This window comes from Nicotiana sylvestris, chromosome 7 (assembly GCF_000393655.2).
Source record: "Nicotiana sylvestris chromosome 7, ASM39365v2, whole genome shotgun sequence".
NCBI lineage: Eukaryota > Viridiplantae > Streptophyta > Magnoliopsida > Solanales > Solanaceae > Nicotiana > Nicotiana sylvestris.
Window position 1 is genome coordinate 39,376,756 of NC_091063.1, and position 13,858 is coordinate 39,390,613.

At 38.3% G+C, this 13,858-nt stretch overlaps 1 protein-coding gene and 1 non-coding gene across 3 annotated transcripts; both read left to right on the forward strand.

The window, feature by feature from the left end:
• The first annotated feature begins 3,201 nt into the window (after positions 1-3,201).
• On the forward strand, positions 3,202-13,582 carry LOC104231647 (callose synthase 12). 2 transcript variants are annotated; one of them, XR_712123.2, is made up of 3 exons: positions 3,286-8,820; positions 11,488-11,559; positions 13,309-13,582. XR_712123.2 is itself a non-coding variant. In XM_009784675.2 (2 exons), the coding sequence occupies exon 1, from the start codon at positions 3,508-3,510 to the stop codon at positions 8,812-8,814; it is 5,307 nt and encodes a 1,768-aa protein (XP_009782977.1). In that variant the 5' UTR covers positions 3,202-3,507; the 3' UTR covers positions 8,815-8,820; positions 13,309-13,582. The 2 variants fall into 2 exon arrangements, 1 of the variants encoding a protein (XP_009782977.1); XM_009784675.2 differs by lacking the exon at positions 11,488-11,559 and having other exon boundaries at positions 3,202-8,820.
• Positions 6,452-6,530, forward strand: LOC138874244 (small nucleolar RNA J33). Its single transcript, XR_011401288.1, has one exon. It is a non-coding gene; the product is annotated as a small nucleolar RNA J33 (small nucleolar RNA).
• Positions 13,583-13,858: the final 276 nt, after the last annotated feature.

Below are 13,858 nucleotides of genomic sequence, written 5' to 3' on the forward strand. Positions count from 1 at the left end.
AACTTAAGCTCCTAAATTAGAGACTAAGTGTCTCATTTCACTCCATAACCACTCCGAACCCGAACCAACCAACACGATACGCTGAAATACAGTTGAACAACACATAATGAAGCAGAAATAGGGAAAACAGGGCTGTAACTCATGAAACGACCGGGCGGGTCGGTACATCTCCGGTCTCGATTCTTACGCGATTCATCTTCTATCTGTCTTCGGTTCCACGTGTCACGCAATTATTCCTTCATTTAATATAAATTAATTTTACCCTATATAGAGGTATCAAGTGTTCGTGGAATAGTTACACACACAAATTAACTAGGACACAACTGTAATATGTTGGGAAAAAAAACAATTGTAATAAAAGGTAGCTTAGTACATAAAACATCCCGTATTCCTTCAGAGTTGAGGGAGTCATACCTCAGGGTGTGTGATGTAAATAGTTATTTTAGTGCAAGTATTAGTGATTGCTTCTACGACTCGAACCTATAACCTATAAATCGCATAAAGACAACTTTACCGTTGCTGCAAAGCTCCCGTTTAGGACACAATTGGATAAAACAATAAAAAATAATAATAATATAGTATAATAAATCTGTATTAGTCAGAACCTCATATGCTATGTCCATTGATAAAGACGTCAACATAAATTCGTGCATGTTATCCAAAGTTACGCGTTTTAATGTGTAGTAATTGCTTGAACGATGACTTTTATAATGCAAAATAAGATAATTCCATAACTGTGCATAAAGGTATATGAAAATGAATTACCATATGATTCCATTTCATGATCTCATACAAGGGACCATCTAAAATTAGGAGGATGGTATTAATTATGGGCAGTTTCTTAGCAGCACCGGAATTTAAGAAGGCTAGCATGCCTTTAATTAGTAAATATACTAAATAAAAATGCCACTTTTTCTATTTTAACTTTATTAGCTTCTTGTAATAATTACTCATATATAATTGTCATAGAAAAATATGAGTTTTTATGATTTTATTATGCCATTTTTATTTAATTTTCACCTGATTTAGTAAAAATTTTATTATTAATGATCCATTTATCTTTTGGATAGGATACTTCCGGTATTCTTCCATCAATACGAATTGACAATTTAATATTAGTTGACGTTAAAGAAATTATAGAAATTACTCACTTGTCAAGGAGAAACTAATAAACATCAACATGGCAAATTGGCAATTGTTTCCGAGAAGAAACGCTAGCATGAATGGGAAATTACGAATATTTAATGATCATTCAGATTGACTATATTGGCTGTCTCATGTTCACATCCTATAATGGCACCAAATCTGTCCCGATTTCAAGTAAAATATGGCTAAACTATTGGCTTTTCAAACTTGAAACTCGACAAGTTTGAAAGCGAACCTAAGGCTGTCCAACGGGACGGGCCGTCCCGAGTCCCGTCCCGTCCCGTCCCGCCCCGCCCCAAGTTAAACGGGATGAGCCAATGTTAAACGGGACACGGGATGAGAAGGGACGACCATTTCGTCCCATTTGTCCCGTCCCGCGTCCCGCCAATTTTTTTTCTTCTTCAATGCTAGCCGAAGTTTATTTAATTTCTACTCTACTTAACCCATCTTTAAAACTAAGAAGTGCAATGGAGCTCATGGAATATCAATCAACATTGTAATATAGGAGCTACTTAGCACTGGGAGCGATGACGACATGGAGCTCATGGAACATCAATCAACATTGTCAATTCCAATAGAATGTCCGAGAGATATTATTGATAAGTTACAAAGAAGCTATATAGGAGCTTACAAATATTAGTATGATAATTTGTAATTGTCTACTAAGAGGCCTAGTTCAAACAGAACCCTTCCTAGAAGGTGGATGCGTAGATTATGCGCTCTTCAAAAGAATTATATTTGTATTTGAGATTTGAAAGTTCCATTAATAAAATAAAAGGCTCTAAGCGTTGATTTTTTTTTTTTTTATGAATTGTCTTAGTTACTTAATAGTTAATACTTTGAAATTATATTAAATAAATTATACCTCTATTATAAATTTACAATTACTAGAATATTTTATTACAAGTCTTTTGTTTTAATATTTTATAATTCTTTACTTAGTTTTCTAATTTTTGTTTTAACATAATAACATTTAAGTTTATTAAATAAGTCAAAAATTTAGCCGTTGCAAACTTTAAAAACATAGTAATTTTCAAAAAAACTAGACCTTTTTTTTTTATCAAAAAAATACACTTAAGGCCCAGAACCCGTCCCGTCCCATCCCGTTTGTTAGCGGGACGAGATGGGACGACTGTTTCATCCCGTTTCGTCCTGTCCCGTTTGTTAGCGGGACGGGATGGGACAGCCGTTTCGTCCCGTCCCGTTAATTTCGTCTCGTCCCGTCTCATCCCGTTGGACAGCCATAAGCGAACCCTTTGTTTGCAATTGCATCTACTTGCAATTATAGCTTCTCTGCACAAGCTTCAAAAATCAGTTTATTTTTAAAATTATTTTTTCAACTTTTTTTCTTTTTTCCAAAGATGCCTTTTCAAAAGTAATTTTGGTGAAAAGCAATTTGTATTTGACTAATTAATTTAAAAAATAACTATTGAGCAACAATTAATGTTTGACCAAACTTTTAAAAAGTTTTTCTAAATATATCTTTCTTAAAAGTATTTTTCAAAAAAGTCTTTGCCAAAAAACTATTTTTTTTGCTTATACTCAAAAATATTTTTTCCTAAAAATTTTGGTCAAACATCTTAATTTTAGAAAAAAAAAATACTTTTTGCAAGAAGAAAAAAAGCTTGGCCAACAGGCTATTAGATGTTTCTCAAATAAAAATTCTTGTTTTTCATTATTCATAGAAATATATGTATTACTCCTTCTCTAAGGGAGGAGATTTATATTATTAGCAAAATATAGATATACCATACAAGTAGCAAATGCTAGATTATTAGTAGTACCTTTAGAAAATTAAAAGCAAACAGGGAGAGGTCCCATTATCCATTATTTTCAGTATCTTTCAATCTTAATAAAAAATGATTTTTGCCTTTCTAATATTCCATGAATGACTAAAAGCAAAAGTTGAAATTCAATTATTCAATTTTCCCTTTCCTTTAATGTTCTTTTCCTTTTAGAAAGAGCTCAATTTCTGTGGGCTCTGAGACATTTACAAACTGTTTCACAAGTCTTCACCCTTAAGAAAAAACAACATTAGCTAACAAAGAATTGTACAATCTTCGCTGCACCTGGTACAATTTAAGGATTAAGATTAGTACTCCCCGTATTTCTTTTACTCGTTCCAATCTTGATATTTGAGCTGGCATGGACCGTTAAAACTTAAAAGACTTTTTGCTGCGCCTGCGAGTACTAAAACTAGACTTAGATTCAAAATATTTTAAGAAATCATAACCCCACGCGCAGTGCCACGCGCCACTTTCCATTCCTGGGCTCGTTCCTTTTCCAGCTTCTTCCCCAAAACCCCCCGCTTCTCATACCCCAAAAAATAGAGATTTTTCTTAGATCTCTGCGAATGCGACAATGAGCCACCGGCAGCGTTCACCGCCGGCGGCGAGACAAGTCACTATAGATGAAGAACCTTACAACATCATCCCAATCCATAACCTCTTAGCTGACCATCCTTCTCTCCGTTTCCCCGAAGTACGCGCCGCCGCCGCTGCTTTACGTTCCGTCGGCGACCTACGTAGACCTGCATTCAGGCCTTGGAAACCTCACTATGACCTCCTTGACTGGCTCGCCCTTTTCTTCGGCTTTCAGGAATCTAACGTTCGTAACCAGCGGGAACACATTGTGCTTCACCTCGCTAATGCTCAGATGCGTCTCTCTCCGCCGCCTGACAACATTGACTCACTTGACCCCGCCGTCCTCCGTCGATTCCGCCGTCAACTCCTTAAAAATTACTCCTCCTGGTGCTCTTTCCTCGGTCTCAAATCCAACGTTTGGCTTTCCGACCGCCACAATTCCTCCGACCACCGCCGTGAGTTGCTTTATGTCTCACTTTACCTTCTTATCTGGGGTGAGTCTGCAAATCTGCGTTTTGTTCCTGAATGTTTGAGTTATATTTTTCATAACATGGCGATGGAACTGAATAAGATATTGGAGGATTATATCGATGAGATGACTGGTAGGCCGTTTTTGCCTTCAATTTCTGGTGAGAATGCTTTTCTGGATCGGATTGTTAAGCCAATTTACGATACGATTAAAGCTGAGGTTGAGAATAGTCGGAATGGTACTGCCCCACACTCTGCGTGGCGGAACTATGATGATATTAATGAGTATTTCTGGAGTAAGAGGTGTTTTGACAAGTTGAAGTGGCCTATTGATACTGGGAGTACATTCTTTGTGACTACTAACAAGGGCAAGAAGGTGGGAAAGACGGGGTTTGTGGAGCAGAGATCATTTTTGAATTTGTATAGGAGCTTTGATAAATTATGGATCATGCTAGCATTGTTCTTGCAGGCTGCGATCATTGTAGCTTGGGAGCAGAGGGGGTATCCGTGGCAGGCGTTGGAGAGGAGGGAGGTTCAGGTGAGGGTGTTAACAGTATTCTTCACGTGGAGTGGGATGAGGCTTTTGCAGTCACTGCTTGATGCAGGAATGCAATATAGTATTGTTTCGAGGGAGACCCCATGGCATGGGGTGAGAATGGTGTTGAAGATCGTGGTTGCTGCAGGGTGGATTGTGGTTTTTGGGGTATTCTATGGGAGGATTTGGACACAGAGGAATAATGATGGGGATTGGACCAGCGCGGCTAACAAGAGGGTGGTGAATTTTCTTGAGGTTGCTTTTGTTTTTGTTGCTCCAGAACTGTTAGCTTTGGCACTCTTTATTCTGCCATGGGTCAGGAATTTTCTTGAGAACACGAACTGGAGGATATTTTACCTGTTATCATGGTGGTTCCAGAGTCGGACATTTGTGGGTCGTGGGCTTAGGGAAGGCCTTGTTGACAACATAAAGTATTCCCTCTTTTGGGTGGTAGTGCTTGCGACCAAGTTTTCCTTCAGTTACTTCCTACAGATCAAACCTATGATTGTTCCAACAAAAGCACTGTTGCGCCTCAGGGATGTGAAGTACGAATGGCATGAGTTCTTTAACAACAGCAACAGGTTCTCAGTAGGATTGCTTTGGCTTCCGGTTGTCCTGATTTATCTTATGGATATTCAGATATGGTACTCAATCTACTCTTCATTTGTTGGGGCAGCGGTTGGATTGTTTGATCACTTGGGCGAGATTCGGAACATGCCACAGTTAAGGTTGAGATTCCAATTTTTTGCAAGTGCAATTCAGTTTAATCTGATGCCAGAGGAACAGTTGCTGAATGCCCAAGGGACTCTAAAGAGCAAGATCAAGGACGCCATCCTCCGTTTGAAACTCAGATATGGTTTTGGTCGACCATTCAAGAAGCTTGAATCAAACCAGGTAGAGGCTAACAAATTTGCCTTGATTTGGAATGAGATAATTGCAACTTTCAGAGAAGAAGATATTCTGAATGACCGTGAGGTTGAGTTGTTGGAGCTGCCACAGAACACGTGGAATGTTAGAGTGGTTCGTTGGCCATGTTTGCTTCTCTGCAATGAGGTGCTGCTTGCACTCAGCCAGGCAAAGGAGCTGGTGGATGCTCCTGATAGGTGGCTCTGGCATAAGATCAGCAAGTATGAGTACAGGCGGTGTGCTGTTATTGAGGCTTATGACTGTACAAGGCATTTGCTGCTGGAAATTGTCAAATTGAACAGCGAGGAGCATTCCATCATAACAACCTTCTTTCAGCAGATTGATCAGTGGATTCAGCTGGAAAAGTTCACAAAATACTACAATCTGACTGCTCTGCCCCAGATCCGCGGAAAGTTGATTGCGCTTCTAGATCTCATACTCAAGCCAAAAAAGGATGTTGACAAGATTGTGAATGTTCTCCAGGCCTTATATGAGGTTGCCACTCGGGATTTTCTGAAAGAGAAGATGACTGGAGATCAGCTGAGAGAGGAAGGTCTGGCTCTTCAGGCCTCTGCGACTAGATTGCTTTTTGAGAATATAGTTTCATTGCCAGATCCTGAAAATGAGACTTTTTATCGGCAGGCTCGCCGCTTGAACACTATCCTAACATCTCGGGACTCTATGAGTAATATCCCGAGAAATCTTGAGGCGAGACGTCGACTTGCCTTCTTTAGCAATTCTCTATTTATGAACATGCCGCACGCTCCCCAAGTTGAGAAGATGATGGCTTTCAGTGTTTTGACGCCTTACTACAATGAAGAAGTACTGTACAATAAGGAACAACTTAGAACTGAGAATGAAGATGGGATTTCTACATTATATTACTTGCAGACTATTTATGCCGATGAGTGGGAAAATTTCTTGCAGCGAATGCGTAGAGAAGGAATGGTTGATGAGAGGAAAGAGTTATGGACAACGAAGCTGAGAGACCTTCGTCTTTGGGCATCGCACAGAGGGCAGACTCTTTCTCGCACAGTTAGGGGGATGATGTACTATTATCGAGCCCTCAAAATGCTGGCCTTTCTGGATTCTGCATCTGAGATGGATATCAGAGAAGGATCAGTGGAGCTTGGTTCTATGAGGCATGATGGTGGCATTGATAGTTTAAGCTCTGAAAGGTCTTCGTCTTCAAGGAGGTTGAGCAGAGCTGACAGTTCAGTGAGTATGTTGTTTAAAGGCCATGAGTATGGGACCGCTTTGATGAAATTCACATACGTTGTTGCTTGCCAGATATATGGTACTCAGAAGGCCAAAAAGGATCCGCACGCGGAGGAAATTTTGTATCTGATGAAAAATAATGAAGCCCTTCGTGTAGCATATGTTGATGAGGTTCCCACAGGAAGGGATGAGAAGGATTATTATTCTGTGCTTGTGAAGTATGATCAAAAGCTTGAAAGGGAAGTTGAGATCTATCGAGTTAAATTGCCTGGCCCCTTGAAGCTTGGAGAGGGAAAACCAGAAAATCAGAATCATGCCTTTATCTTTACCCGTGGTGATGCAGTTCAGACTATTGACATGAACCAAGATAACTACTTTGAGGAGGCACTGAAAATGAGGAACTTGTTGGAAGAATTCAAACGCTACTACGGTATTCGCAAGCCTTCAATTCTTGGAGTTCGGGAACATATATTTACTGGTTCTGTGTCATCCCTTGCTTGGTTCATGTCAGCTCAGGAAATGAGTTTTGTAACCCTGGGACAGCGTGTATTGGCCAACCCCCTGAAAATCCGAATGCATTATGGACATCCAGATGTCTTCGACAGGTTTTGGTTTCTAACAAGGGGAGGAATAAGCAAGGCATCCAGAGTGATCAACATCAGCGAGGACATTTTTGCTGGCTTCAACTGCACACTGCGAGGTGGCAATGTCACCCACCATGAGTACATTCAAGTTGGCAAAGGAAGAGATGTTGGGTTGAACCAAATATCTATGTTTGAAGCCAAGGTTGCCAGTGGCAATGGTGAACAAGTTCTTAGCAGAGATGTCTATAGGTTGGGTCATAGGCTGGATTTCTTCAGAATGCTCTCTTTCTTTTATACAACTGTAGGATTTTTCTTCAATACAATGATGATTGTCCTCACTGTATATGCATTCTTATGGGGACGACTTTACCTTGCACTTAGTGGGGTTGAGGATTCTGTTGCTGCAGATACCACCGACAACAACAAAGCACTTGGTGCCATACTGAACCAGCAATTCATCATCCAGTTGGGTCTTTTCACTGCGTTACCAATGATAGTGGAGAATTCTCTTGAGCACGGTTTTCTTACATCTATCTGGGAGTTTCTAACAATGATGCTTCAACTTTCATCTGTATTTTACACATTCTCGATGGGAACTCGTGCTCATTACTTTGGTCGTACTATTCTTCATGGTGGTGCAAAGTACCGGGCCACTGGGCGTGGTTTTGTGGTGCAGCACAAGAGTTTTGCTGAGAATTATCGGTTATATGCTCGTAGCCATTTTGTAAAGGCAATTGAACTTGGTCTGATACTTACAGTGTATGCTTCATACAGCCCTGTTGCCAAAGGAACTTTTACATATATAGCACTGACCATCTCGAGTTGGTTCCTGGTGCTGTCATGGATCGTGGGGCCCTTTGTGTTTAATCCTTCTGGGTTTGATTGGTTAAAGACAGTGTATGATTTTGATGATTTCATGAATTGGGTATGGTACCGTGGTAGTGTTTTTGCAAAGGCAGAACAGAGCTGGGAAAAATGGTGGGACGAAGAACAGGATCATTTAAGAACGACAGGTTTGTGGGGAAAGATACTGGAAATTATCCTAGACCTTCGCTTCTTCTTTTTCCAGTATGGCATTGTATATCAGCTAGGTATTGCTGCTGGAAACAAAAGCATTGCTGTTTACTTGCTTTCATGGATTTATGTGGTGGTGGCTCTTGGCTTTTTTAATATTACAGCTTATGCTCGGGATAAATATGCTGCAAGGGAGCACATATACTTTCGACTTGTGCAGCTCCTTGTTGTAGTCTTTTTCATAGTCGTAATTGTTGCTCTGCTGCAGTTCACAGCTTTTAGATTTAGTGATCTCTTCATCAGCCTATTGGCTTTCATTCCTACTGGTTGGGGTTTCATTTCAGTTGCCCAAGTGTTACGTCCCTTTCTGCAAAACACTATGATATGGGGAACTATTGTGTCTATGGCGCGGCTATATGAGATAATGTTCGGGATTATTGTCATGGTACCCGTGGCAGTACTTTCTTGGTTGCCTGGTTTCCAGCCAATGCAAACAAGGATCCTATTCAATGACGCATTTAGTAGAGGTCTGCGGATATTCCAGATTGTGACTGGAAAAAAGCCTAAGAGTGACTTGTGATTTGAGGTAAATTTTCTAACCTTTAGGCGTGCAGAAAAACGTTTTAAGTTTTATATCCTGCTGCAATCAATGTGTTTTCTGTATTTTTAGCATATACATGTTTTGCTGTGCAACACCACTTTTTGTTCATCATTCGTAGAGTGCCTCACACAGTTGCTACTAAAAAGAGATTGTTTCTACTGCCATTAACAATTTTCTGAATAATGATTCTATCACGTGTACTTTCTCTTTGTTTATCTGACTTCCTATTTTTTATGCATACAGCTTGCTTGCCCAGTTGTGTGGCATTTAATTAGTCATTGAATTCTTTCATTTTATTTTCCTTTTTGCCTTTCTTTTGTTGGGGGTGCGGGGAGGGGGGTAGTCAACATTAATATTCGTGAATTCATATTGAACCTGCAACTGGTTATACTTATGTACGAGGGACTTTACAGAAATGTTAATGCAGCATGTTTCATGCTGCATGTATTAGTTTGCCATTAAGCTAGTATTTTACCCAGCTCCATCCGTCTGTCTTGTTTTGATTTTATCTCGTTTTGAGCCAATTATGGATGAAAAGCTTCAAAACTCTAAGAGTCCTGGTTAACTTGGTTCTGCTAGGAGCTGTATTCTTCTTTCATAAGACTCTCCGCATAGATTGCTGGTTTTCACATCTAAAAATGATGATGTTTACTATTCATAGTCTGCATATCCTGTTGTGGACTAATATTATATACACAAGCTTTAGTTTGGTATCTAGTTTCGATTTGTGTTTTCTCTGACATGTTTCTCAAAAAAAGACTACTCATATATATGTATTATGTACCGGAGCTAAGGTTCTTAAAGTCTGGATTTTGATTTGGATTGGTGAAGAGTTTGGAAGATAAATGACAATATTCTCAAGTTGCAGTCATACTGACAGAGGCGGATCTAGGATTTCTAACTATGGGTGCATCACTGAAAAAGCAACGAAAAAGAAAGTACTATATGGGAGCCGATCCATGTTCCTTTTGATAAATAACTCAATATTCAACCAGGTGTATCATTCAACTTTTTAGAGTATGGGGGCCAACAGATAATAGTAGATTAATTTTACGAAATATACACATAAAATACCTAATTTGGCGGAAAGACCATGGGTTCACGTGCACCGTAAAAACGGCCTAAATCCGCCAGAGTCTACGCATGGCAATCTTCTTAAGTTGGCCAACATGCCACTGTTTCTGACCACTACACAATTATTCCCCTTAAATAGAAACTCTTTTGTCTGTATAGATCAACTCTTGACTAGTGTCAGAACCCTATATATGAAAATATACACCTTATTTCTCACTTTTCATAGCAAGAATATTGACAGCTTTGACTCTGAACGCTATCATGTTTTAGAAGGATGCTCCTATCGAGTTAACATAACTCTTGTGGGCATTAATCGTGTAGTGCTAGTTTCTAAAAGCCCATTTATACAGGGGCGGCTCAACATATTCGGTGGCCTAAAGCAAAAATTAAAAAGGAGGCCTTAAATTTTTATTTAAAAAATACTTCATATATATAATTTTATTTGAAGTTTATTTTTTTAGCTTTTTGAGATGCAAAATCATTAAATATTTAGTCAATTCGTTTAATCTTTCTTGAGAAATTATTGATATTAGATAAGATTTTATCAATTTTAATTTTGAAAAGCGTCTTTCAACTGAAGCAGTTGTTACAAGAACTGTTAATATTATTCTATAAACAATATAGACATTTGAAAAAGAACCAACTCTTTTTAACTGATTAACTATATCTATTAAGTATTATTTTTTTACTTCTACTATTTTCTTAGCACTTTTAATTCATAAAATAAATCTAAACCATTAATATAATACAAGTAATAAAAGCTAAAGCAATATAACTTGTTTTAGATGTTGATAATTCACTACTTCAATTTGCTTGTTGCACTTCGGGAATAAACAAAAAAGAATATATGCAATACTTTGTTCGACGCACTTCAGGCTTTGATTTTTTACAAAAATAATAGTAATTTTCTTTGAAGAATGGAGAAAAGGAGTAAAGTAAACTTTGTATCCTGAGAAAGAAAATGAACAAAGCAGAAGTTGTATATATCCTACTGACTAAGTTAAATATAACCCAAAATAAAGTCTACATTCACACACGTAATATAAAGGTATTGATTTCATTACCTAATTTACCTTATAATTCGCGCAATTTATATTAACCACAAATTTTCTTTTCTTTTTTATCAAAATTTTCTATTTTAATCTAATAATTTCCAATAAAAAAGTACCTATAAACACAGTCCCTAATACTAATAATTATTGGAAAATGGGGCCCCTCAAATTTTTGGGGCCTAAAGCACTTGCCTTAATGGCTTGTGCATTGAGCCGGCACTGCATTTATATGTACAACTTATTTAGCTATATACTTATTCCATGGAAACTAGTTATCTTCTGGCTATCTATAGCTCCTAAAAAGGTCTTATTCCAACAACAACCAACAATACCCAGTCCCAAACGGCTATATGAATCCTCACTTACCACATTACTCCATCTAAATTTTTTCATGCCAATTGTATGCAAATTAAAAAAATATCATTGTTTTTGTTGCCTGTCCTGGAATTTGCGTTTTTGAGCTTTCCTCAATTTGCTGGAGCTTATTTCTTGTGTAACTAGAATTCTCTTCCTTCGTCACTTTCAGGACTCAATGGAACATTTTGTATAAGTGATCCATGTACTTCATTGTCCAATATACATCTAACAACTAAGCGCGGTATGGAAACCTTCTCAACTCTTCAATTTTTTTGATGAAGCCTTCTCAACTCTTCAATTTGAATTTAAATTATGGTTCAGTTTGGTTTTCTGTGAGTTATTCAATTGCTTGTTCAATTTATCAACCATCTTGTTTAGAGCCGAATCATGAGGTCATGAATATCTGTTGCTTTTAACATTAAATATGAAGCCGACCTTTAAAAAGATGAATATAGATAACTTTGGGAGTTACTTATGAGAAAGATAGCATTAGAAGTTACTCATAAATAGAGAGCATTAGATTCACTTTCCGGTGAGCGTTTTCAACCATCTTCGGCATGGAGTTAAACTATGGTTAATTCTGATTTCTCGTAAGCTGAATTATGCGTAAATCTGTCTTTTAGCATTAAATCTGAAGCTGACCCGTAAGTATAGATACTAAGATAAAATTAAAAGCTGCCTGTCGAATCTTGAAATATTTGGCTGCTCTTATTATTGCAAATTTTTTACTTGTTTTCCCCGTTTAATAAAACTGGTCTACTAACTTAAATGCGCAGAATAGTTTACTACATTCAAGTCCATCTCAGAAGTGTTTTCACTTTGTCTTTATCCACTTTAAGATAATATAGCATATCTAATTAGTGAGGCATCAGGACTGCAATTAGAATCGCCCCAAGGGCTTTGGTTCTAGGGGTAAGAGCGTGGCATGATGTGTGGGTTTTGCGCATGTCACGGGTTCGAACCCAGACTAAAGCCTTGTAGTTGAGAAGGGTAGAGGGGTGAGCCCATTATCCACCTAGCTTCGAACAGTGCGCCACTGTTCATCGGGGATTTCGGAGTTTAAAAAAAGACTACAATTAGTATCGGTATTACGGAATATTTCCTTTCCTGCCTGGATGGTATGTTTCCTTCCCTTTACTAGTCGGAAACCCAAAATTTTACTAGTAAAGCACAAGGGGACTAGATTCGAGTAAATAGTACTCAGACGTACCAACTATTGGCTCATTTTTGTAAAATCTTACAGTTATAGTAGGGGAGAGGATCAATCTTATCAGTTGATTTTAGGCTGACAGGTTTTTTAATGGTCTTTGGCCCTTTAACGGCATTTAAAATGTAAAAGTTTTGCTACTCTAGTACAACTTCATGCTATGTGTTCCACTGGGCCACAAATCCTTGCAACCTGGTGTGCTTTTGGTAAGGCTTTTTTGGTACCTGTGCTATCAGCATGCAAAATTTGTACATGACACACATGTATTGTTGCTTACACGCTGTAGCGAGGGGTAACCTTTTCTTGCACATGCCGAATACATATTGTAACCGGGTATTAAGAAAAGTGGACCTTAGACTTTACTAAACTCCATAAGTTAGCTCATGAAGCGAGAATTGTCCAAACCAAGAGACTACAACTCATACCCTAAACTTAACACCCCTCCATGCCAGAACTGGACATTTGGAGTGTTGATAACATAATATTGGTCCCTACATTGGGTAACTCAACATCAGAGATAACAAGGGATACTGCAGGTTCTGTCTCCTTAATAAAATAAAAATTGGACTTTGGATCTACCTCAACCCCAAAAGCTAACTCATGAGTTGAGAATTGTCCAAGATCAGATATAAGGAGACTGCACCCCATACCCACAACTTGGGTACTCTAACAACGAGTGCGGAGTTGTCGTTTGCTTATTTTGTTTCTCTTTTCATGCTAACCTACTACAGATTGACCTTGATTTTGCCGAAGATACTTAAAATAATTGCTTTGCTTTTGCAGGGATGAACATTAGTGTGAAGTAGTAGATACAGTACAGAGTTTGAGAGGCTAGGAGGTTCGATATTTTTTTTCCTGTAGAGCTTGTAGTGTGAATTATACTGTGTACTTGGATTGCTATTAGTTTGGTTGAAGCAGCAGCCAGAGTTTTTATTAAAGGTTCATCTTTTGTAATTGTTGTAATCATATGTTTCGTCTGTAGTAGTGCACAGATGAAGAGCATTATCTCTTATTTTAGAATCCCGCAAAATTCATATAGTACAGATCTTTGAGTTTCTATTGTGAGCAACGTGTAGTGTAGTAGCAATTACTTCCGTATTAAGTGCATTTTTCAAAGGTGTTTGAAATATTAGATTCATTTATAGTTCTAATATAGAAGCTATAGCCATTACTCCGTTTTATACCTTATGTCTGCTCTTTTTACTTGCCGTAATTAATAATGAATTTCAGTTCTCTTCCCGTGGGACTTCTTTTTTCGTGTGTATTAATCATTGCACCCTGTGGCAAAGGAAACTTGTGATGGCTGATTTTTGTACATGGCCAAAAGTGTTGT

Bases quoted from the DNA above. Each gene is read 5' to 3' on its own strand.
- LOC104231647 (XM_009784675.2), top strand. From the start codon at position 3,508: ATGAGCCACCGGCAGCGTTCACCGCCGGCGGCGAGACAAGTCACTATA.